At 52.3% G+C, this 24783-nt stretch overlaps 1 protein-coding gene across 1 annotated transcript in view; it reads right to left on the reverse strand.

The window, feature by feature from the left end:
* Positions 1–24783, reverse strand: part of PKN1 (protein kinase N1) — a 28755-nt gene that overhangs the window by 3440 nt on the left and 532 nt on the right. Inside the window, exons 2-15 of the mRNA XM_055542786.1 lie at positions 20095–20398; positions 17464–17615; positions 15200–15335; positions 10928–11073; positions 10527–10740; positions 9347–9541; positions 6911–7020; positions 6679–6822; positions 2734–2809; positions 2502–2643; positions 2316–2409; positions 647–726; positions 496–571; positions 304–395 (exon numbers count right to left, since the gene is read on the reverse strand). Of these exons, the coding sequence (XP_055398761.1) occupies positions 304–395; positions 496–571; positions 647–726; positions 2316–2409; positions 2502–2643; positions 2734–2809; positions 6679–6822; positions 6911–7020; positions 9347–9541; positions 10527–10740; positions 10928–11073; positions 15200–15335; positions 17464–17615; positions 20095–20398 (1961 nt within the window). The remainder of the gene's footprint in view (positions 1–303; positions 396–495; positions 572–646; positions 727–2315; positions 2410–2501; positions 2644–2733; positions 2810–6678; positions 6823–6910; positions 7021–9346; positions 9542–10526; positions 10741–10927; positions 11074–15199; positions 15336–17463; positions 17616–20094; positions 20399–24783) is intronic.

Genomic DNA, 24783 nt, shown 5'->3' on the forward strand with positions numbered 1-24783 from the left:
AGACTACCTGCGATGCAGGAGACCCGGGTTCGATCCCTGGGTCGGGAAGATCCCCTGGAGAAGGAAGTGGCAACCCACTCCAGTATTCTTGCCTGGGAAATCCCATGGACAGAGGAGCCTGAAGGGCTACACGGGGTTGCAAAAGAGTCAGATACAACTTAGCAACTCAATGACAACTAGCTTAGTAAGTAGGAATGATTGTTATGAATCATTCTCACAGAACTCCCAGGAAGGGAGTGCTCTGTCTCCCACTTCCCAGAAGAGAAGACTGATGTTCTCAGAGGGCATGAGCAGGCTCCCCACCTCTCCACCTCGTCTCGGGCCACAATGTCCCCTTTCTTCAAAGCCTTGATGGCGAACAGCTCCCCACTGGGCCGGAATTCAGAGAGCAGCACCTGAAACCACAGTGGTCACAGGGGTGGCCTTAGTGGCCAGTCTAAGGACCTGGGGTGTGGACCCCCAGCCCCCCAACTCCTTACCCCCCCCATACCTCACCTTCCCAAAGTGACCCCGGCCCAGCACTGCCAGGAACTTGAAATCCTCGAGGGTCAGGGGTGACTTCCTCAGAGGGCTGCAGAAAGACGGGACTGGTGGGGAAGGGACAGTGGGCAGGGGTGGTGGGTGGTGGCCAAGGGAGGGGTGTCACCTGCACAGCATGGGGCCTGGCGTCTCCTGGGTCTCTGAAGGCAGCTCGGGAGTGGTAGTAGTTGCCTGGATCGGAGAACTCTGTGACAGAGAGAGGAGGTCAGAGTACAATAACCCATAACCACAATGGATATGACCCATCTCCAGTCTGACCTCTCATCTCCGTATAGTCAAAACTATGTGTTTTCCAAGAGTCATGTACAGATGTGAGAGCTGCACCATAAGGAAGGCTGAGCGCTGAATAACTGATGCCTTTGAATTGTGGTGCTAGAAAAGACTCTTGAGAGTCTCTTGGACAGCAAGGAGATCAAACCAGTCAATCCTAAAGGAAATCAACCCTGAACAATCATTGGGAGGACTGTTGCTGAAGCTCTAATACTTCTAACCTATTGCCTTTATTGGTAACAGCCTTATGGAACAACCTAATTCTTTACATCATATGAATATATAATGAAGAATCAAAATTAAAAATTAAATTGGAGAACATTTACCTACTGGTCCATCATTCCCACTATAGAGATAGTTTTAAAAGCCCAACCAGTGCAAACAGGTAAACAATAGGAAATACAGTTTTTCCTGCCCCAGCTGCTCTTCCCAGAGCCAGCTGCTGTTAATGATATCGTGGGTACCTTTCTAGATGTATTTTATACTCATTCAAGCATTTTTGTGTGCATGTGTGTGAACGGCCATCACAGATATCCAGGAGTGGAACATCTAGGTCAAGATAACACCCATTTTTATCTCAACCAGCTTGCCCTCCCAAGAAGATGTAGTGATTCACATGCCTCCCACTGACTGCCTGCCTGTTCTCCCGCATCCTCTCCAGCATTCAGTGTTAGTCAACTTCTGGATTTTTTTTTTTTTGCCAAATTCATCTATTTAATGATCTCATTTAATGCCATGAAGCATATAATATTATCGCTGCCATTTTTTAGAAAATGAGGTATAAAATGCATTCAGTGGGGTGGGTAATGGGACCAGCTCTTACATATGTGTCTACCCAGATGCCTGTAAGCTACACCAGGGGTTGGTAAACTCCGAGTTTTGTACAGTCTGTAAGCTAAGAATCATTTTTATGTTTTTAAAGGGTTGAGGAGAAAAATCAAAAGAAGAAAAATAGTTTATGATTCCTGAAAGGGATATGACACTCAGTAAGGCTTTCCCAGTGCACAGCCACACCCCTTTGTGTCTATATCACGTTTTGCTGCTTTCTATGAGAGTGGTATTGACGAGACATCACTGTGACCCATCTGACCCACAAAGCTGAAGATACTGACGATATGGTCCTTTCCAGAAAAAGTGTACTTGCCCTCTGACCTAGATCAAGCTTCAGAACATTTTCATCATGCTGGCAGGCTCTCCTGAGTCCACCCTCCTGTCAATAAACTGCCTGGAGGAAACCACTAACTTGACTCCTGTCATCGACATGAGTTTTAAACTTGATCATTTTACAGGGTGGTGTGCTAACCGCCAAGAGGTAAAGCGGCTTGGCGTGGGTCACACAGATAGGCAACAGAGCAGGAGTGGGGCCCACGTGGCCTGGCTCCCGAGCTCATGTGTTTGTCTGGGATAGAAAATGAGACCCCAGCTCTGGCAGAGATGAGCTGTGTGACCAAGGAAGTTCCTGGTGAGAGCTTGGAACCTGAGCTGGGCCAAGGTGGGGTGCTCACCAGACTGGATGGGCTGGAAGGAGGACCCAGAGGGCTCTTCTGGGGTGAGCTGTCTGTCTCAGTCCCAAGGTTCAGCTTCTCCACAGATATGTCACTGCGGCACAAGGAAGGAAGGCGCATCTAAGACCTGGCACCCAGGAAAGCAGGCAGGGGCAGCGGGCCTCCCAGGGCCCCGCCCCCGCTTACCCTGTGGACCGAGCCTCAGGTCCTGGTGAAGCCCCCGGGCTGAAGGTACCAGTGGCTGTGGCGTTGGGGATGAGCCTGCGGAGCAGCCGTACCCAGGTGGCGACGTCAATGTTCATCTGCCTAGCGCGCTGAAATGCCTTCCCTGGGGAGGGGCGAGGGAGGGGGTGGACGTTAGCCTCCGTGACACGCGCGGCACCCCTGGTCTCTGCCCTGCCCCAGTTCACCCCCTCACCTTGCTGCTTGGAGAAGATCTTCTTCTGTCGTCGGAGCCGGGGGATCCTCTCAATGACAGGGTTGCGGAAGGTGACCTGAGGGGAGGGGCTGGCGTGAGGACCCTGGCCCTCCTCTAGCATCTCGCTGGGGGAAGCTTCAGGGTCATAGGTGTGCACACCCGTACATTTCCAGGGTTCCAGTCACTGTGGCATCGCATCCAACCACAGAGTACCATGCAGCGTATTAAGGGGTCACAAAGCCAATCCATCCTTTGACGGGACCACCTCTTGAAAGCCACCCTGGAAAAGCAAGAAGCAGGCAGGCAAGCAGGCCCTCTTCTAGGGGTGGGGAGCAACTCTGATCCAACAAGACCTACGGACGACTCCAACAAATGGGAACTACCCTTCCTCTAGTGTCCTGCCTCCCCACCTGTGTTCACAGACCAGCATCACCAGCATCACCTGGGAACCTGCTGGAAAGGCAGATTCTCAGCACCTCCACCCACCCTGGACCCACTGAATCAGAAACCCTGGGGGTGGAGCCCAGGAGTGTGTGTTCTAGCAAGCCTTCCAGGTGATGATGCTGGTGTCCACTCATGTGGGGAAACCACTGGTCTCCTGGAATTCTCCCAACTGCATCACATCTTCTGGAAGGTGCTGAATTCATAGAACCGTGTGACTTTATGGGTGTCCCGGATCTGGTCACCTCTAGCCACGTGCGGCTACTGAAATGAAGTAAAATGTAAGCTGACTGAAAACGTCAGTCCCCCAGCCACACTAGCCAGACTTCAAGTGGCTAGCGGCTACTATATAGGAGGACGCAGACACGGAACAATTCCATCTACGATAGAACTCAACTATTGTAGGCTCATCGACAACAGAACTGCAGAAGGTTCTACAGGATGGTGCTTTGGGGAGGACAAAATAGAATGTTGTAAGTAAACCCTGGGGGCTTCTCTGGTGGTAAAGAGTTCGCCTGCCAATGCAGGAGACACAGCTGATCCAGGCAGATCCCACATGCCGCCGGGCAGCTAAGCCCATGAGCCACAACTACTAAGCCTGCGCTCCAGAGCCCGTGCTCCGTCACTAGAGAAGCCACGGCGATGAGAAGCCCGCCCGCCACAACTAGAGAAGAGCCCCAGTAGCAACAGAGACTCAGCCAAGACAAAAATAAAAATAAGTACCATTTTTTTTAAAAAGAAACAACAATCTTTCTTAAAAAAAAAAATAGTAAGTAAATCTTGAAGACAAGCAGGACTGCCTCAGCACTCTCACCCCTGGCCACCCACCACTACTGTCCACTTGGGTTTTGGACAGTCCTCCTAACAGAAGAATAATTTCATGGCCCTGTCGTGTGAAGTCAGCTCTTCTCTGCTCCTTTCCTTCTGTGGTCCTGGATTACGAGATCATGTAAGAATTTTTACCCAGATAGTAAGATAGCCCTTGACTATTTCAAGAATTTTTCTAGATATTTTTAGGAATTAGTAAATTAGTTAGAAATTAGTGAAAAGTGACTAATGTTTTGAAATTCTGAAAGCATTTTCTAGTGAAAACTTAGAGTAATATAGATTTTTGGTCTCTACAGGCTTCCCTGGTAGCTCAGCTGCTAAAGAATCCACCTGCAATGCAGGAGACCTTGGGTGGGGAAGATTCACTGGAGAAGGGATAGGCTACCCACTCCAGTATTCTGGCCTGGAGAATTCCATGGACTGCATAGTCCATGGGGTCGCAGAGAGACACAAGTGAACAACTTTCACAGCCAAGGAAAAGCTTCTTTCATGTTAATCTTTAAACTCACTAGAACCCAATGACTCTCTTGATATTTATCCCATTACTGAAAACAGAGTTAATTATACAGATGTTTTTTATAATACTGTGCACTGGGAATTTTTTATACTAGGGTTTCCCAGGTTGAGCTAGTGGTAAAGAACCCGTCTGCCAATGCCAGAAACATAAGAGATGCAGGTTTGATCCCTGGGTCAGGAAGATTCTCTGGAGGAGGGCATGACAACACACTCCAGTATTCTTGCCTGGAGAATCCCATGGACAGAGGAGTCTGGTGGGCTAGACTTGCAAAGACTCTAGCATTGCAAAGAGTAGGATATGACTGAAGTGACTTAGCATGCCTACACTGGGAATTCTGTTTCTTTTTCACATTTCTGATCTTTTTCACATGGTCTGATCTTTTTGCAAAGAAAACTGGTATTTAAAAATCTAAGCAAGTGGTGGGGACTTTCCTGGTGGTCCAGTGGATAAGACTCCACACTCTCAATGCAGGGGGCCCAGGTTTGAGCCCTGGTCAGGAAACAAAGATCCCACATACAGCAATCAAGTCTACAAATTACAACAACTGAACCCAAGCACTCTAGAGCCCAGGCGTCACAACTAGAGAAGCCCGAGAGCTGCAATGAAGACCCAGCACAGCCAAAATAAATAATAAATTAAAAAAAAAAATCTAAGCAAGTAGCAAAATGAAAAAAAAAAAGAATTTTCCCCTAGGGTTAAGGACATGGGGAGATATATCTATACATACATACATACATATATGTATACACACACACACATGTGAAATGAAAGTGTTAGTCACTCAGTCGTGTCTGACTCTTTGTGACCCCATGGACTGTAACCCACAAGGCTCCTCTGCCCATAGAACTCTCCAGGCAAGAATACTGGAACGGGTTGCCATTTGTTCCCCCAGGGGATCTTTCCAACCCAGGGATTGAACCCAGGTCTCCCGCATTGCAGGCGGATTCTTTACCATCAGAGCTACCAGGGAAGCAATTTATATACGTGTGTGTGTGTGTACTGGATTGGCCAAAAAGTTTTTATGAGTTTCTATAAGATCTTACAAGAAAACCCAAACGAACTTCCTGTTCAGCCCAATACATAAAACAGGGTACATTAGTATTTTAGGGGCAAATTTAAAGAATTTCTGAGAATAATTCTGGTTAAATGAGGGGGCCAGTGACTTTCTGTGTCTCAGTTCCTCCTCTGTCAAGCGTAACTAGTAGCGGTCCCTCTTGCACGGGTTCTTGTGAGGATTTATAAGTCAGCGCCAGCAGAGCACTTAGGACAGGGCTTGGCCACGCGACAAGGGGTCAGCTAGGAATGTCATTTAGACTATGGCTCTCGACCAGGGGCTGCTGGCCATGTCTGGAGGCATTTTTAGTTGTCACAACTTGTGCGGGGTTGCTACTGGCATCCCGGGGGTGGGGGCCGGGGATGTGACTCGGCACCCCACAGTACACAGAGCAGCCCTGCAACCAAGACCTACCCAGCCCAAATGTCCATAGTGCCGAGGGTCGGGGGTGGGCTCCCCTGATGAGGACCCTCACCCAACAGCACTGGGGAAGGAATCTCTCTGCTCAACTGTGGCTCTCATGGCAATCCCCATAATACGTTGCTTGGTTTTGCTTTTCTTTTCTGGCTTGACAACATTTTGCTATTTCTTCTTCTTTTTTTAATATCTTGTTTCAGAATGAAACCAATCCCAACTTTAGTCATACATCATGGGACTAATTAAATGTACTTTCCTATCAAGGTTCAGAGACTAAGGGGAAAACACATCCTCCCCTTCTAGAAAACCAGGAGAAAGAGACACAAAAAGCATTTTTCTGGGCTTTCCTGGTGGCTTGGTGGTAAAGAATCCGCCTGCCAAGGCAGGAGACAGGTGTTTGATCCCTGGTCCGGGAAGATCCCACATGCTGCAGAGCAACTAAGCCCATGTGTCCCAACTGCTAAGCCTGAGCTCTGGAGGCCAGGAGCTGGAACTATTGAGCCCATATCCTGCAATTACTGAAGCCCATGCACCCTAGAACCCGTGTTCCACAAGAAAAGCCAACGCAATTAGAAATCCACATGTGCCGCAACTCAAGACTAGCCTGAGCAGCAACGAAGACCCAGCACAGCCAAAAAAAAACAAAAAAAAAAGCATTTTCTCAGGGTGGGGGTCAGGCTGTATGTACCTCAGCCACCAGGCAGCCCTGAGGTTCCATGTCCAGCTGCACCTCATGCCTCTCGTTGTCCAAGAAATCCTCCAACTTCAGGAATTTGAGGGCACACAGGCCCCGCTGGTCCCGCCAGAACACAGCCAACTCCAATTCCCGTGCCTCAGGGAAGAAGAGGGCTGTCACTTGGGGTGCCTGAGGCCCCAGGCGCTTCCTCCTCCCAGCCCTCTCACTCGCCCACCTAACTCACCCTCTCCAGTTCCAGGGTAAAGCTCTGGTCCCAGGCGTTGGGGCCACACGGCTTCCAGGATGTCTGTCCCACCACTGTGTTATCCAGCTTGAGCACAGTGCTCACCTCATCTGGAACAGGGGTGGGGGGAGGGTGTCAGGAGATTCTGGGGAGGAGGATAATCTCTTATATCTTATTAATAAAGAAATCCTCTCTTCCCCTATAATATTCTGCTTTGCTATCTGACCAAGCTCTACAGTCCTGCCTTTCACATTAAGCCCTTCAATCCATCTCCAGTTGATTTTGGTGTGTGGTGTGAGGCAGGGATCCAAATTCACTTTTATTCTATATATAAATCCCAGCAATATATTCCTAAGTATTCAATCTAAAAAAATGCCAGCAAGTATACATTGGGAGATGCATAAATATGCTTACGTAATAGCTCTAAACTAGAAACATCTGCCTATGAATTAACATATACATGGTAATATAGGGTTATTAGCTAAAGCATGAAATCTCTTATATTCAACTATTTTTTACCTAAAAAAAAAAAAAAAGACAGCAATTTGAAATGGCTCAGTCTAAGACAATTAAACCGGGCTAAAAATGAATGAAGTATAATTTCATGCAACGGTATGAATAAATCTCCCACACAACGTTGAAGAAAAGAAGCCGTTACCATGGAATACATTCTGTATGATTCCACATATGTGCAGTTCAAACACAGACAAATTAAACTGCATTGCTTTGAGATGGTACATGGGCGCTAAAACTACAAAGAAAAGCGAGGAAATGATAGCGGTAAGAGTGAGGAGAGTAGCTACCTCTAGGACAGAGGAAGGGGCTGGAATTGAGGAGGGGGCATGAGAGGGCTTCCAGAGAATTCTATTTCTTGACCTGGGTGGTGGTAACATAGGCGGTTACTCTATTGTCATTCTTCTTTTATCCATACTTTTACACGTGTGCATTCATTTCTTTTCACATTGTGGTAAAACTCACATAAAATTTACCATCATTATCATTTTCAAGTATACAGCTCAGTGGTACCAAGGACGTTGATACTGTTGTGTAATCATCACCACCGCCATCTCCAGAACTCTTCATCTTTCCCAACTGAAACTCCGTCCCCCTGGGTAAACAATAACTCTCCATTTCCCCTCCCCCTCAACCACTAGCAACCACTATTCTTTCCATCTCTATGAATGTAACCAACGTAGATACTTCGTATAAGTAGACTCCTATACTACTTGTTGGCTTCCCAGGTGGCTCAGTGGTAAAGAATTTGCCGACCAATACAGGAGGCGCAGGCACATGGGTTGAACACAGGGATTCAATCCCTGGGTGGGGAAGATCCCTTGGAGAAGGAAATGGCAACTCGCTCCAGTTTTCTTGCCTGGGAAATCCCATGGACCGAGGAGTCTGGCGGATTACAGTTCATGGGGTTGCAAAAGAGTTGGACACAACTTAGTGACTAAACAACAACAAAAAGACAAGAAGTATCCCTCATGCTAGCTTCTAAGTCATATCCGACTGTTTTGTGACCCCATGGACTGTAGCCCACCAGGCTTCTCTGTCCATGGGATTTCCCAGGCAAGGATACTGGAGTGGGTTGTCCTTTTCTTCTCCGGGGAATCTTCCTGACTCCGGGATCAAACTCGTGTCTCCTGCACTGGCAGGCGGATTCTTTACCACTGAGCCACCAGGGAAGCCCACTTGTCATTTTACAGCTGGTTTATTTCACTTATGTACTCAAGTTCATCCATGTTGTAGCGTGTTTCAGAATGTCCTTTTTTAAGGCAGAAAAATCCAGAGAATTCTATTTCTTGACCTGGGTGGTGGTAACGTAGGCAGTTACTTTAGCGTTATTCTTTTTCTACTCATACTTTTAAACGTATGTATTCGCTTCTTTTCACATTGTGGTAAAACTCGTAACATAAAATTTACCATCATTATAGATGTATTTGTATAGAATAGAATCGATTTCTATAGAATAGACTTCTCTGGAATCCACTGTGTGGATGGACCACAATTTTTTTATCCGTTCATCCATCAACAGACACTGGGTTGCTTCTTTCTGCCTTTTGACCACTGTGAATAATGCTGCTATGAACATGGGTGTATACCAAAATCTCTTGGAGATCTGGCTTCCAACTCTTTTGAGTATTCATTCAGAAGCAGGAATACTGGATCTATGGTAGTTCTATGTTTCATTATTTGAGGACCTGCCATGCTGCTTTCCATGGTGGCCACACAATTTTACATTCCCGCCAACAGTGTAGAAGCCTTCCAGCTTCTCCACATCCTCCCTAACACCTGTTATTTTATCTTGTTCTATTTTACAGTATCCATCCTAATGAGTGTGATGAACGACTTTTTCAGAATGTTACCATTGTGGGAAATCAGGGACCACCCCCAGCCTACCCCACCTCATCCCTCCCGGACATCAGTGCCACTCACTGGTGTTCTCGGCTTCCGCTTTGAGGCTGCTCCTGCCACTGAGACTTCCGGTTCGGCTGTAAAGACCTCGGGCTGGGCGGCTCAGGAAGGGGGTGCGGCTGTCAGGGGTCCCAGGCCCCCCCACCGAAGGTGAAGGGTTCCAAGGGATGGTCTCTGGAAGGTCTCTGCAGCCCACCACACGCACCTCCAGGGTCCCTGAGAGAGGGGCAGGCTCATGGGGTGGGTTACATCTGGGGCAGGACGAGGGCTGCAGGTGAAGTGGGCATGTGCAGAAGTGGCCAGCGTGCAAGTGGGAGTTGGTGAGGGACAATTGGGGTGAGGCAGGGGGTCTGCTGCAGAGATGGCTGTGCCAGAAGAGAGAAACAGGGGACAAGGGGGAGGGGTGGGGCAGTCTGGGGAAGAGCTCTAGATGCTGAGGTTCAGTGACAGAAGAGTAGTTCAGAGTGCAGGCCGGAGGTCCAGGCAGGGGTGAGCCAGGTAGGACTCGGGGGGTCCAGGGTAGGATTCAGTAGGCTAGTCTGAGGTCTGACCCTGGGGCTGGGGTCTATGGTAGGACTGGTCTGGGGAGGTAGTGGCTGACGGATCTAAGAAGGGAGGGGCTGGCTAGTCTGGGGGTGGGGGGTCAGAGGTTCAGGACTGAGGATTCTGCGAGTGAGGAACTATGAGACTGAACTCTGGCTGGAGAGAGAAGCCAGGGCCCTTCAGGGAGGGGTGGGGAAAGTGAGGATGGGACTGTTGTTGCTGCTGTTGTTTAGTCACTCAGTTGTGTCTGACTCTTTTGCGACCTCATGGACTACAGACTACCAGGCTCCTCTGTCCATGGAATTTCCCAGACAAGAATACTAGAGTGGGTTGCCATTTCCATCTCCAGGGAATCTTCCCCACCCAGGGATCAAGGATGGGGAGATGAGGGCAAAAGTCTCTGGGAGGGCAAGGTAGGGTGGGAAGTCTAGGGTCCATGGGTCTGTCTGGCGTAGGGAAATGGGGCGCAGGGCTACAGGGTTGGAGTGAATGGAGAAGGGAGAGGACAGTGGAATGGGAATCCAGGACTGGGGAGAATGAAGATCCCAGTTGCAGGTTTGGGGCTGGGGGCTCAGAGGGGCAGGAGTCTAGAGCCAGGAGGGTGGGGTCCTGATTTGGGGCGGAAGCGGGGAAGGACAGGGGAGGTGTCGGGACCCACCTGTGAGTGGTGCAGGCTTGCTCAGGGTGCTGTAGTGCGTGGCGGGGAACGGCCCGGCCAGGCGGGCGCTAAAGGCTGCGGACGAAGCCGCGGCAAGCTCTTCGCGCAGCAGCCGCCCCTTCGGGTGGTCAGCGGGGAGCTCCCCAAGCCGCCGCTCCAGCGCCTCCCGAAGCAGCCCCAGCTTCTGGTTGGACTCGGTCAGCTTCTCCTGGGCCTGAGGTGGGAAAGCCTGGCCGGGCTGCGGGCGGGATCCGGCACGCCCCTCCCCCAGGCCGGCTAAGTCCCACCTGGAGCTCCTCCCCAGAAGCCCAAGCCCTCAAATCATCTAGGTCCGACTTGACACATGAGTCCCCATCCCTCGCCGAAGCCCCACCTCTCCGGGTCGACGCCCCGCCCCTCACCTCGCTGACGGCTTTGCGGTCCGGAGCCTTGGCGGCGCTGAGCAGGCGCAGCACATTCTTGGCACCCTCGGCCACCGCATGCTCCACTCGGAAGTGGTGACGCAGCTCCTCGATGCGCAGCTCCACTGCCCCCAAGTCCGGACTCCCTGTGGGCGTAAGACACGAGGCAGTGAGGCCAGCTTGAGCCCCGGCTCCAACCATCCTGGTTCTAGAGACATGCACCCATCTGTAGGAACAGGCACTGGCCAGGGACAGATAGCCGTCAACAAGCATCACTCCCTCCCAAGGTAGGGGGTCATGGGGACAGTCACACTGTCACCCACGGGTAGACAGCCACACATGCACCCGGATGCTGTCACTCTTTTATCCAGACACCATCACCCACAGAGCCAGTCCCAGGGATGTAGTTAAGCTGCCACCCAGGGGCAGACTTATATACAGACACACAATTAACACATACTTAGGGGAACTTCCCTGGTGGTCCAGCAGTTAAGAATCTGCCTTCCACTGCAGTGGATGAAGGTTCGATCCCTGGTGAGGGAACTAAGATCCCACATGCTCCGGAGCAACTAAGCCCATGTCCCTGCAACCACTGAGCCTGCGCACCACAACTGGAGAGTCTGTGCACCGCAAGGAAAGAACCCACATGATGCAATGAAGATCCTGTGTGCCACAACTAAGACTCAATGCAGCCAAATAAATAAAAATAAAACACACACTTAAGAACAGATACGTTGCTGATGGGGACACAAGTTGCTTTCCAATGGAGGCAGTTTGGCGATTTCTGTCAGAATTATAAATATATCTACCTTTTGATTTAGCAATCCCAGTTCAGGTACTTTATCCCATAGAAACAACTTTGCACTTGATGTATGTTGTTTTGTTTTTGTTTGGCCGTACCATGCAGCATGTGGGATCTTAGTTCCCTGACTAGGAATTGAATTGCACCCCCCCACCTCCCCTGCAGTGGAAGTGCAGAGTCCTAACCACTGGACTGCCAGGAAATTTCCCTTGATATATGTATTATACGTGGTTATTCATAGTCTTTTTTTTTAAGAGCGAAAGATTGGAAGATACCTCATTTCCTCTAGTAGGGGTCTGAGTAAATGAATGGTGACCACCCACACCGTGAAATACAACGTAGTTGGAGGAACAGGAATGGTGTCAGATAGATGTCATCAGACTGTCTCTCAGAGGGTGACAATGAGATTGTCACTTTGTCATTAGTGTAGGCCTTAGAACACACATACCCACACACTCTTACAAAGATGCCACCACACTGCCACACACGGGTAAGACCGATATTACAGACACAGATATATACCTTGTCTGTGCTGTGCTATCATTTCAGTCGTGTCTGACTCTGCAACCCCATGGACTGTAGCCCCCAGGTTCCTCTGTCCATGGGATTCTCCAGGCAAGAATACTAGAGTGGGGTGCCATTCCCTTCTCCAGGGGATCTTCCCAACCCAGGAATCAAACCTGCAGTTCTTACGTCTCCTGCATGGGCAGGTGGGTTCTTTACCACTAGCACCACCTGGGAAGCCCTATGCTGCTGCTGCTGCTGCTAAGTCGCTTCAGTCGTGTCAGACTCTGTGCGACCCCATAGACAGCAGCCCACCAGGCTCCCCGTCCCTGGGATTCTACAGGCAAGAACACTGGAGTGGGTTGCCATTTCCTTCTCCAATGCAGGAAAGTGAAAAGTGAAAATGAAGTCGCTCAGTTGTGTCTGACTCTTAGTGACCCCATGGACTGCAGCCTACCAGGCTCCTCCATTCATGGGATTTTCCAGCCAAGAGTACTGGAGTGGGATGCCACTGCCTTCTCCGGGAAGCCCTATACACCTTGTCAACTCCCGGCAAAAGGAAAGTGTCACAGGAACAGAGGGAAAGTCACAAAACATAAACACCCTAATGGGACAGAATCAGTCAGTCAGTTCAGTCGCTCAGTCGTGTCCGACTCTTTGCGACCTCATGAACCGCAGCATGCCAGGCCTCCCTGTCCATCACCAACTCCTGGAGTTCACCCAAACTCATGTCCATTGAGTCGGGACAGAGTCACACAATGGCAAAACTCCCAGGGCTCTAATTCCAGCCCAGGGAGGATCACGGCAACACAGGCACACTGCCACACAGATAAGGCACAGGGACAGGCAAAGAAATGCCCGCACAGGACTTCCCTGGCGGTCCAGTGGTTAGGACTTCGCCTTCCAGTGCAGGCGGCACAGATTTGATCCCTGGTTGTGGGGTGAGGGTCCCACGTGCCTCACAGCCGCAGAATCAAGGCATGGAATGGAGGCAGAGTTGTAGCAAATTCAGTGAGGACTTGTGGACACAGTCGGGGAAGGACAGGGTGGGACGGATAGAGAGAGTAGCACTGACATATATACACCAGCACGCATAGCACAGCCAGCCAGCGGGAATTTGCTGTATGGCGCAGGCAGCTCAAACCAGTGCTCTATGACAACCTAGAGGGGTGGGATGGGGTGGGAGGGAAGGTTCAGGAGGGAGAAGACGTATGTATATACTTATGGCTGATTCATGCTGATGTATGGCAGAAACCAACACAATATTGTAAAGCAATTATCCTCCAATTAAAAAATTTTTTTTTTTTGAAGAACAAAAAAAATGGTCCACATTGAAAAAAAATCTTTAAAAGAAATGCTGTCATGATGTCATACAGTCAGGGCAGCATGAGCAATAATCATAGACACACAGACCCAATGTCACAGGGAAACAGGCTGGCTTCACACTCAGAGTGAAGTCCCAGGGATGTAGCCACAGCCCAACAGAGGACACAGCACAGTCACCCAATGGAACAGGGAGTAGGTGCAAGGACACACTGTCACCTAGGTGCAGGAAACCTGTCACCCACAGGCACAAGGTCACAGTCGTGTTTATCCACGGCTGTAGACTTCAAGGACAGTCTTGCAGTCCCACATGATGACCTAGACTCAGACTCAAGCATTCCTACAGTCACACTCGCCCACAGCTGTGCGGCACCCACCAAGACTTTTGTCACATGTGCCCAGGTGGTTGTCAAGACTTTTACACTTACAGGGGCAAGATTAGGCTGTCACCAAAAGTTACAATGCGAGGACAAAGTAAGGAGACAGCCATCTATGAATCTGGAAGAGGGCTCTCGCCAGACGCTGTATCTGCCAGCGCCTTGATCTTGGACTTTCAGCCCCCAGCACAGTGAGAGATAAATTTTGTTTACATGCCCCCTCATCCCTAGTCCGTGGTATTGTGGTGGAGCAGCCCAAACACACTAACACCCACCAACAGCTGACACACTCTCATGGTGACACAGGAACTCTCATAGTTACGGGGCATGTGTACAAACTCTGGTCCCCAGGGCAAATACCACCTTAACACTGACAAACGTTCACTAATACAGTCACCCCTGCAGGTGAAACCTGGAGAGCTGATGCATACAATACAGCCCGTCTCAAATTCAGGATGACAATTGGGTTGAGACGGCCTCAGGCATTCAGACACTGAGATACAAGGGAAACACACACAGGCTGTGGACACCCACCGTTTCATATTACGGGGGCCAACACGGCAAGGCAACTGCCGAGCCCAGGGGTCCACACGTTTTTCCCATCAAGAGCCAAAAGGTAGGACCTCCCTGGTGGTCTAGTGGTTAAGAGGCTGCCTGCCAATACAGGGGACGTGGATTCAACCCTAGTCCAGGGAGATTCCATATGCCGCAGGGCAACTACGCGCCTGCTGCACAACTACTGAGCCTGCGATCCAGAGCCCGTGAGCTGCAGCTACCGAAGCCCAAGAGTCCATGCTCGACAATAAAAGGAGCCACTGCAATGAGAGGCCTTCACACAACAACGAAGGCCCAGCACAGCCAAAACTGAATTAATTATTTTTTTTAAAGAGCCAAAGGGTAAATATTTTTGTCTTTGTGGACCACAAGCTCTGTTGCCACTACTTGGCCCCACTGTCACAATGCACAAGCAGTCCTAGGCGACAGTAAACGAATAGGCATGGCTGGGTCTTCAGTATTTCCAAAACAAACAAAAAAAGGCAGTAGCAGATTTGGTCCAAGAGCTGTAGTTTGCCAATAACTGATCACGTGCAAATCTCGAGTGGGACAGAATGGGAAACTGGGGCCCAGAGAGGGTCAGGAACGCATTCTAGCATGGTGAGTCACAGCACCCATCTCCCTGCCTTAGAAAGGGACCCCTTGTGGGGCTGGGAGCTGAACTCTGCAAGGTGGAATGCAGGGGAGGCTGTCTCAGGGTGATGGACTCACCTTGAGCCTCGTCTGGGGCCGCCTGGCTCTCCAGCTGGCAGGCCTGCAGTGCCCGGCGCAGTTGCATGCGGATGATATCTATCTTGGTCTTACTGTCTTGCAGCATCTGCTGGGCTGTCAGCAGCAGCTTCCGGTCCTGATGGCAGAGACAGGCCGTGAGGGGAAGACTGGGCAGGTGGGGGCCTGACCACCCGTCCTGGTGTCTACCCCAGGCAGGCTCTGGGTGACAGAGCATTCATGTGTGGGTGTGAAAGAATGTGTTCCTGGGTATTGAAGGGAGATGGAGCCTTGGCATGTGAATCCTGACAGCTGCCACCTAACAGCTGTGTGACTTTGGACAAGCTGCTCAACCGCTCTGGGTTTGTCTGCTCATCTGCGGGAAGGGGAGAGTACTAACAGCACCAACCACCACTGGGCTGAGGATTAAAGCAGGTAATCTGTGTGCAGGGCTCACAACTGTGCCTGGCACCAGCAGGCACTGTATTTGTGTCAGCTGTTAGAATGGCGTATGTGTATGTGTTCCCCATGGTGGGCGTAGCCTTGCCTGTAGCCACATGGGTGAGTCCAGGGGTGACTGGGTGTGAGACAGCTGTAGGCAGTTGCAGGGAGCAGGGTCCTGATGTTGGTGTGTGCAGTTCAAGCTACAGGGTTGACTGGACATAGCCAAGGACCCTATGTGTGTACAGGTGCCAGGAACTGGTGGTGGATTTTTCCATTGACTTGGTGCTATGTTCAAAACCAGGCACTGACAGACTTCCCTAGTGGTCCAGTGGTTACGAATCCACCTGCCAATGCAAGGGACACAGGTTCGACCCCTGGTCCGGGAAGATTCCACATGCAGCAGGGCAACTAAGCCCATGTGCCACTACTGAGCCTGCGCACCCTAGAGCCTGTGCTCCATGACAAGAGAAGCCACTGCAATGGGAAGCCCATGCCCTGCAACTAGAGAGTGGCCCTCTATGCTCCACAACTACAGAAAGCCTGAGCGCAGCAATGAAGTCCCAGAGCAGCCAAAAATTAAAATAAATAAAATAAATTTTTAAAAAGCCAGGCACTGACAATCTGTGATAAAAGAAGACTGGGTATTGACTGAAGGGGGCAGGAGGGCACTTCTGGGTGACAGGAAAGGTTCAGTAAGGGCGGTAGGTACCTAGATCAAGATTCACTGGCTGTACACTTAGGTTTTCTGCACTTGATGTCCATCTGTTACACCTCAATAAAAGGTTAAGAAAAATGCTGCACGGTCTGTGTCCTCCGGTGCAATATTCACGTTTGTGTGTGCACTCACGGGCATGAATGCTCTCTGGGTCTCTAGCTGTGTAGGTCTAACTCTGCCCGTGGGTGTAACTGTCTCTGGGTGTTGCTGCCAACCTGTGACTGTGTACTTGGTGTTGGTACAACTGGGGGTACATCTGTGTGACAACGCTGATATCTGGGTGTGAAAAACTGATGATGTGTGTGTCTGTGAGTCTAGGTGTCCTGCTGGCCTGAGCTGTGTGTCCTGGGTGTTCTATGATGGTGTGCGTCTATGTCTAGAGGTGACCGTGGTGGTTATCCTCCACGTGCTTCCGAGAGTTGTTACTGCTGTGAATCTAGATGTTATGACGGTATGTGTATGTGTCGCAATGGTGATATGCCACTGTGTGTCTCTAGAAGCTGTTATGACCATGGGTGTGTCTCTAGATATTATGATAGTATATACATCTGGGCTTCTCCAGTGGCTCAGTGGTAAAGAACCCGCCTATCAACACAGGAGACATGAGTTTAATCCCTGAGTTGGGAAGATCCCCTGGAGAAGGAAATGACAACCCACTCCAGTATTCTTGCCTAAAAAATCCCATGGACAGAGGAGCCTGGTGGGCTACAGTCCACAGGGGTGCAGAGTCGGACACGACTGAGCCACTAAACAGTCACGTGTGCATCTAGGCGTTGATCTGTGTGTACATGTCAGAGATGCCACCAGCAGTGAGAGGCTGCATGTTGCCCCGTCTCCGGGGGTAACTGAGTATGGGGGGGGATTCTCTGCCATGTGTCGATCTGACATCACCCACAGTCATCCAGTTTCCTCTCTGCCCCCACCCAAGCTGCCCACACTCCAATCCTGCTGCAGAGTCACTCAACAGCCCTCTGTCCCCAACCCAGAGCGCTCCAGCCTCCTAGGGGGCAGATGGAGGTACCAGCCCGGCCCCACTGCAGGCTCCAGCCTGTGATGCGCCCGCAGGTGTACATGCACACGGGGGGGTGTGCACGCATGCTGCTCCCACCTTGGTGCTGCCGTTGCTGTATGTCTGGATCATGTTCTCTGCCCCCTGCTTCACCTTCAGCTCGATGGCCAGCTGCTTCTCCAGACCGGCTACGCGGCTCAGGTTGGTGGCTGAGCAGGCGGAGTCGCCTGTGCCAGGGGACTGGGGGGCATCTGGAGGGGTGGATGGGGCAGAGTCACCGCAGCCCTCCTCTCCAACTGCCCAGGTGCTTTTGCGCCAGCTGAGAGGATCCACCCCTGGGCCTGGGAGGAGGAAGAGCTGGGGGCCAGGGGCCACAGGGCCCACTCCCCACCAGCCCTCATAGGGAAACCCTTTCAGGGCTGGGGCGGGACCAGTGTGAATGAACACAGGTGTGTGTGAGTCCTTGGTGTGACCGTATATACCTTTGTAGAGAAGGTATATACACCCCAACAATGTACACGGTTGTGTAGGCGTCAGCCGGTGTGGCTGCGGTTAAGTCTGTGACCTTCAGAGTGCTGGCATAACTGAGTGTGTGCCTCCCCAGGTGCTAGTGTAACTGCGAGATGTGAGGTGTTAGAATGACCTTGTGAGATTCTGGGTGATGGGGATGACTCTGTGCACATGTTTGTGACTGTCAGCACAACTGTGCAATCAGATCTCCTGGCACTGGCGTGACAGCGTCCAAGTGTTGGAACAGTTGGACATGTGTGTCTCTGGAGGTTGGCACAGCTCTGTGTGAATCTCCAGAGAGTGGTATGACCATCAGAGGGACTCTGGGTACAGCTGTGACAGGATGAGGTTTTTGAGCGTTGGCTGAACTCTTTTTCATCACCTGCAAGTGTTGATCTGATAGTGTTGCTGCTGCTGCTAAGTCGCTTCAGTCGTGTCCGACTCTATGCGACCCCACAGATGGCAGCCCACCAGGCTCCTCCATCCCTGGGATTCTCCAGGGAAGAACACTGGAGTGGGTTGCCACTTCCTTCTCCAATGCGTGAAAGTGAAAAGTGAAGTCGCTCAGTCATGTCTGACTCTTCGCGACCCCATGGACTGCAGCCCACCAGGCTCCTCCGTCCATGGGATTTTCCAGGCAAGAGTACTGGAGTGGGGTGCCATTGCCTTCTCCGTCTGTTAGCCTCCAGCTGTTGACACAACAAAGAGGTGTGTGGGTGCTGGGCTAAGTGGTGCTGAGTCTCAGGTCTTGTCCAGTTGTGTGTTTAAGTCTCAGGCTGTTTATGGGTTGGTAAACACCTGTGACAGCAGCTCTGTGTGTCTGAATCTCTGGGGGTTGGTGTGAGCGTGTGCGAGTCCTTAGGTTTCGTGTATGTGTTGGTGTGATGGAGTGTGCATTTAACTGGGTCCTGGTTGGCAGTATGGAAGTCTCTGGGTATTCACAGAATGCTGCTGCTATTTAGTCATTCAGTCATGTCTGACTCTTTAGCAACCCATGGAGTATAGACGGCCAAGGCTTCTCTGTCCATGAGATTTCCCAGGCCAAGAATACTGGAGTGGGTTGCTATTCCCTTCTCCAGGGGATCTTCTCGATTCAGGGATCGAACCCACATCTCCTGCACTGCAGGCAGATTCTTTACCGCTGAGCCACAGGGTAGGCCCTTGGAGTTGTCTGGGTGCTGGCGAGACTGTGTGTGAGGGTCTCTGGCTACTGATGTGATGTGTGTTACATCTTTGTTTTTAGTTGTAAGATGAAAAAGTTCTGCAGATTCCTTGCACAAAAATGGGAAAATACTCAATACCACTGAGCTGTATGCTCAAAAATGATAAATTTTCTGTAACATGTTTTTTTCCAAAACATTTTATTTTATATTGGAATATAGGTGATTAAGGGCCTTCCCTGATGGCTCAGTGGTAAAGAATATGCCTCTTAAGCAGGAGATGCAGGTTCAATCCCTGGGTTGGGAAGATACACTGGAGAAAGAAATGGCAACCTATTCCACTATTCTTGCTGAAAAATCCCATGGACAGAGGGGCCTAGCAGGCTGCAGTCCATGGGGTCACAAACATGGGGTCTAAACAGAAGCAATAACAATAGCCAGCTAACAACGCTGTTATACTTTCAGGTGCTGTTATGTGTTTTTTAATCACAATTAAACATTTTTTTTAATCAGCTGGAGCCTTTAGGTGTTGTCCGGGTGTGGGTGTGACTCTGAGTCTGGATATTTGTGTGATACCATGTAAGCCCTTTGGTGTTGCCCAGCTGTGGGTGTGAGTATGTGTACCTTTCCCTGGGTGTCGGTTTTGGCCTTTGGTCTGCCTGTATTTGGGCCTCCCAGATGGCACTACTGGTAAAGAATCTGCCTGCCAATGCAGCAGACGCAAGAGATGCAGGTTCAACCCCTGATCGTGAAGATCCCCTGGAGAAGGAAATGGCAACCCACTCCAGTATTCTTGCCTGGGGAATTCCACTGGACAGAGGAGCCTGGCGGGCTACAGTCCATGGGGTCACACCGAGTTGGACACGACTGAGCACTTGCAGCAGTAATAGCAGCCGCCTGCATTTTCAGGTTGGACACTGCCATGACCGAGTGTGTCTCCCTGGGGGTCAGTGGCAATGGGCTGGCTGGCCTTACTTTGGGACACAGTGGGTGAGCCCTGGGCAGTGGAGGCCCCCAATCCCGCATCCCCCACCCCCCACCCCAGGGAAGCCTGGCTTACCGTGCACGCCCACCGCAGGGTCGGGCAGCACCACGTGGGCATGCAGCTCCTGCAGCTGCTGGTGCAGCAGGTCAAGCCTGCGTGTGGAGCCGCGCAGCACCAGCTCCACAGGGCCCAGGTTACGGCCCAGGTCGGTGGTGGCTCGCCGCAGGTTCTCTGCACCCTCTTTCAGCTTCAGCTCCTTGCGGATCTCCCGCCGCAGACGCTCCCGCTCCAGCTCCAGCTGCTGCTGTACCCCAGGGGCTGCCAGGTCGGCACCTGCCAGGCCCAGCTGCTCCAGCAGGGACCAGCTGCGCGGCTCACTCTGCGGGGGACGAAGCAGGGTCAGTGGGGCCAGGGCAGCTCTAGGGGTGCAGACCACGTTCAGCCGGCCTGGCCCGGCCTCCTCCGGGGGGGCACTCCTGACACAGGGCCTGGTCCATGGCCTCCGACGGTCCCCCAAAACTGGGAGGTGAGACAAGGCCCTGTGCCTGCTTCCTGACACCTCCAAACTGTGAGGTCCCAAGGGCAGGGCCTTCTCCTTGCCATCCCCTCAGACAAGAGGACCATAGGTACAGTTCAGTCTCGCCCCGTCCTCATGCAGTGGGATCCTGCAGGGCAGATTGCACTGCCCCATCACTGGGTCCCCACCGCTCGGGGTCCCCAAGGTCAGGCCCTATCTCTCCTTCCACTGTCCTCCCAAATTAGGGGAGCCCAAGAACAGGCTTTGTCTCCCTCTGTTGCCCGCAAATGACCAGGTCCTGAGGGGAGACCCCCTCTCCCCTCTGCTGCCCCCCTAAACTAGGAGGTCCCAAAGGCAGGCCCCATCTCCGCTCCCTTATGCCCCACATTAGGAGGGCCTGAGGGCAGCTTTCCTTCTGCTGCTCCCCAAATGAGGAAGTATCAAGGGCAGGCCTGTGATGCCCCCCAAACCACAAGGTTGGGGTTACAAGAGCAGGTTCCTTCTCCTCATGGCTGTACCCTTGAACCAGGAGGACCCAGGGACAGGACTTGTCTATTTCCTGTTGCACCCTCAAACTAGGAGGACCCAGAGACAGGCCTCATCTATTCCCTGCTGTACCCCAAAAGTAGGAGGGTATGGAGACAAGCTTTGTCTATTCCCTGCTGTACCTCCAAACTAAGAAGACCCAGAGACAGGCCTCATCTATTCCCTGCTGCAACGCCAAACTAGGAGGATCCAGGGACACGCCTCATCTATTCCCTGCTGCAACCCCAAACTAGGAGGGCCTGGAGACAGGTTTTGTCTATTCCCTGCTATACCCCCAAACTTGGAGATCCTGGGGCCAAGCGCCATCTCCCCTCCTTTTGTTGTCTACAACTGAGACCCTAAAGAAAAGAGCCCTGTTCCCTTCCCCTTCTATTTCCCCAATCTGGAAGCCCAAAGGGCCCCAAACAGTTTCATCTTTCAAACAGAAAACTCCAAAGCCAGCACCCCACCTCCTCCCCTCAGTCCAAAACCGAGAGGTCCCAAGGGCAGGGCCCCTCTGTCCTGTGCCACTTGGGGTCCTCTTCTGCTGCCCCTCCCCCACAAGGACCCCAGCCCCCACCTCCAGCTCCCGGTCCAAAGGGGGATCAGCCTCCGCCATCCTGGGTCCCGGCTGAGGGCCCCGCCCTCTTCCTGAACCTCAGCCCTGCCAGGGCCTCTCGCCTGCTACTTCCTCTTTCCTGCGGGCTCCCAGCAACCCCTGCGAAGGCCAGCTCTGGGGCTCTGGGGCATCAAGAGGACCTTCCTCTCAGCCCCGACTCAAGGGCTGAGCCTGCTTCTCTGGGGTCATCCCAGGGGTGGCCCCTCTGCTCCCTGTCCTGAGGATGCCCAAGGTGTACACAACAGGCACACACACACGGGCCCACTAGTGTGGACATGAAGAGCAGCCTTCCCCACATATACAGCTTTCCTACAACACACTCTTATACACCTACAGGCATGTGCAGGTATCACAGGCTGGCCAGTGTGTGCCCACCCCCCACCCCCTGTATATACTTATAAACACCAACACCCACAAGTGCTTACATGGGCGGCCCAGCCCCCTTCCTGTCCCAACTTCCGGCTTCTTCTCAGCTAGGTTGCCTGCTGCTGCTGACCATAGCTTGGAGGCCTGGGGGCCCGGCCGGCCCTGCGGTACCTCCCTGAGGCCCCACATCATGAGGAGACAGCTCTGCAGGGCTGGGGTGCGAGTGTCTCCACTCAAGCTCAAATATGAATATTAAGAACCATGGTGGTTACTACAAGCTGCACGCCAGGTCAACTAATGCCGTTCCAGGAGGTGCTATTATCACTCCGTTTTCCAGATGAGGAAACCGAGACCTGGGGCGGTGACCTAACTTGCCCAAAGTCCCACAGCCAACAGGAGACAGAACTGAGATTTCCTACAAGAGTGCCCAGAATCGGAGCTAGTTGTCAGCCAGGCAGGAAGAGCCCCACGTATATTATCTGCCACCATGGTGAGACTCGACTTTAGAGATGAGGAAAGTCAGGGTTTGCTCTCCATCAACTTCAAGGGCAGCTGCCCCCAAGGAAGATTTACTTCAGGCCTAAAGTGTCACTCCCATGATCCTCCTGACCCCTCAATTTTATCCTGAGCAGCTGCCATATTTCCCCTCCCACTTTACAGGTAAGGAGACTGAGGCTCAGAGGGATGGCAGCAGCAGTTCTCAACGGCAGAGGGGATTGCCAACACTCCCACCTCACTTCTAGGGGCAGTTGGCAATATCCAGAGCCATTCTGGGTTGGTTGTCATAACTGGGGCTGCTACTAGGCTCTATGGGGTTGAGTTCATGGAAACTGCTTGACATTCCACTGTAAACACGAGAGCCTCCACCTCCAAGAATGATTCAGCCCCAAATGTCAATAGTGCTGAGCTTCAGAAACCCTGGATTAAAGGACACAGACTCACACCCTGAACTGCTGACCATGACCACTGGTAAGGATTTCACAGCAGCCCCACCTGCAAGGGGCTGACCTGGTCTACATCCTTCCTCACCGTGAAAACCCTCTGGGCTACATTTTCTTTTTTTCAATTTTGATGGCAGAAACCAAGGCTCAAAGAAGGAATGGTGAGGGCCTAGGACACACCGTGAGGAAGTGACAGCTCTGGAATTTACACCCAGGGTCACCTCCTACCACCTGCTATCAACCAGGTCCCACCGGCCACCCAGCCCCACCCTGTCCCCAGCAGGCAGAGCAGCGGTGCAGCCAGGAGCAGGGCCAGCTCGAATGAGGGGAGTCCGGGTGGTGGGGAGGAGCAGGATCCCTCAGCCCCACCTCCTCCAGCAGCTGAGGGCTGAGAATATGCAGAGGGAGAGAGGGAGGCTGGGCCTCCCAGGTTCTCCTTCCTTGGGTGACTCACTCTTATCCAGGGCAGAGGTCACCTGAGGGCCAACCAGATGAACCCATGAATCAGGAGCCTGGCCTGGCCTTGGGGAATCCCCAACACCCTCCAAGAAGCAGAAAACGCCTCCCCCGCCCCAGGTCCAGAGGGTCCACTTCCCAGAAATTCCCTCTTCCTAGAGTGACCAGGGATCTAGACCCCATGTCCGGAGATTTCAATGCATTGGGCGTTTCTGGAATCCGGACAGGACATCCGTTTGCCGGACACAGAACAGACAGGCACACACACTGGGACAGACAGAGGGACAGGGGTAGCAGACCCAAGCAGCCACGAGAGAGGAATGACCAGGACAGGGTGGGGGTGGGGGTGGGGTAGGGAGAAGAGAGCAGGCAGGAGACGGGAAAGGGGACCAGGGCGCAGGTCCAGCCTCGTTCCAGGAATCACAGTCTTCGTCCAGGCCATGTCTGCTACATGCCAAACGCATGCATGTGCCAGGGGAGTCCTACACTGTCCTCCCAGGGCTGATGGGGTAGAGGCAGGGACCCAGGCCCTCCCCAGCCCCCAAGGTCTGACCTTGTGTGATCGGCAACACCAGATACGCCCAGCTCCTCGGCAAGGCTGGCAGGCCATCAGCAGGACTGGGGCGGGGGACAGGGGGTGACGGGGGAGACACAAAGGGGATGTGGGGGCAGGTGCAGAAGGAGATGAGAACCCAGTTACACAGCAACCACAGGACGATGGAGAGCTGATGAGGCACTGTGGGGGCACCGGAGGTACAGGACATGTCTCAGATTTGGGTCACTGACCCAAAGAGGTTTCAGCAGTCACTCCGGCCCTGCTCACCACAGGCAGGGAAGGTGAGTTCCAGGCTGTGATGTCCACAAGATGGCACAGGGAGAACCTGGGTGGGTGGCACTTCGGTGTCAGTCACCTGTGCCTGTGTGTGTGTTGATGTGTGGGTTGTGGGGTGACCCGGTCCAGGCAGGATTCCAGGTAAAAGAGAATCCCCAGTTCATTGACATGGACACTCCCCACCTGGAATCCTGGGATAAGGTTCCACCTGGCAGCCGAGTGGCTGGCTGTGTGGGTCCCTGGTCCCCAGACCTAAAGAGGTGACTCTGGCACTTCCGCCAACAGGTGCCAATCTGCAGCGTCGCGACCATCGTAAAGCTCAGTCCGGAGGTGGGGGTGCCGCCAGAGCTTTGTTGTGCGTGGGGGAGGGTGGGGGAAACGGGGCGAGTGGCCTGCGCCCTTCCTGGGGCATCGCGCCAGGCACCTGCTCAGGTGGAGCGGCACCTGCAGGAGAACCGAACGCTGAGGAGAGGGAGCGAGCGGCAGGGTCGACTGGCACCGGGATGCC

Source organism: Bubalus kerabau, chromosome 1, assembly GCF_029407905.1.
Source record: "Bubalus kerabau isolate K-KA32 ecotype Philippines breed swamp buffalo chromosome 1, PCC_UOA_SB_1v2, whole genome shotgun sequence".
NCBI classification, from domain to species: domain Eukaryota; kingdom Metazoa; phylum Chordata; class Mammalia; order Artiodactyla; family Bovidae; genus Bubalus; species Bubalus kerabau.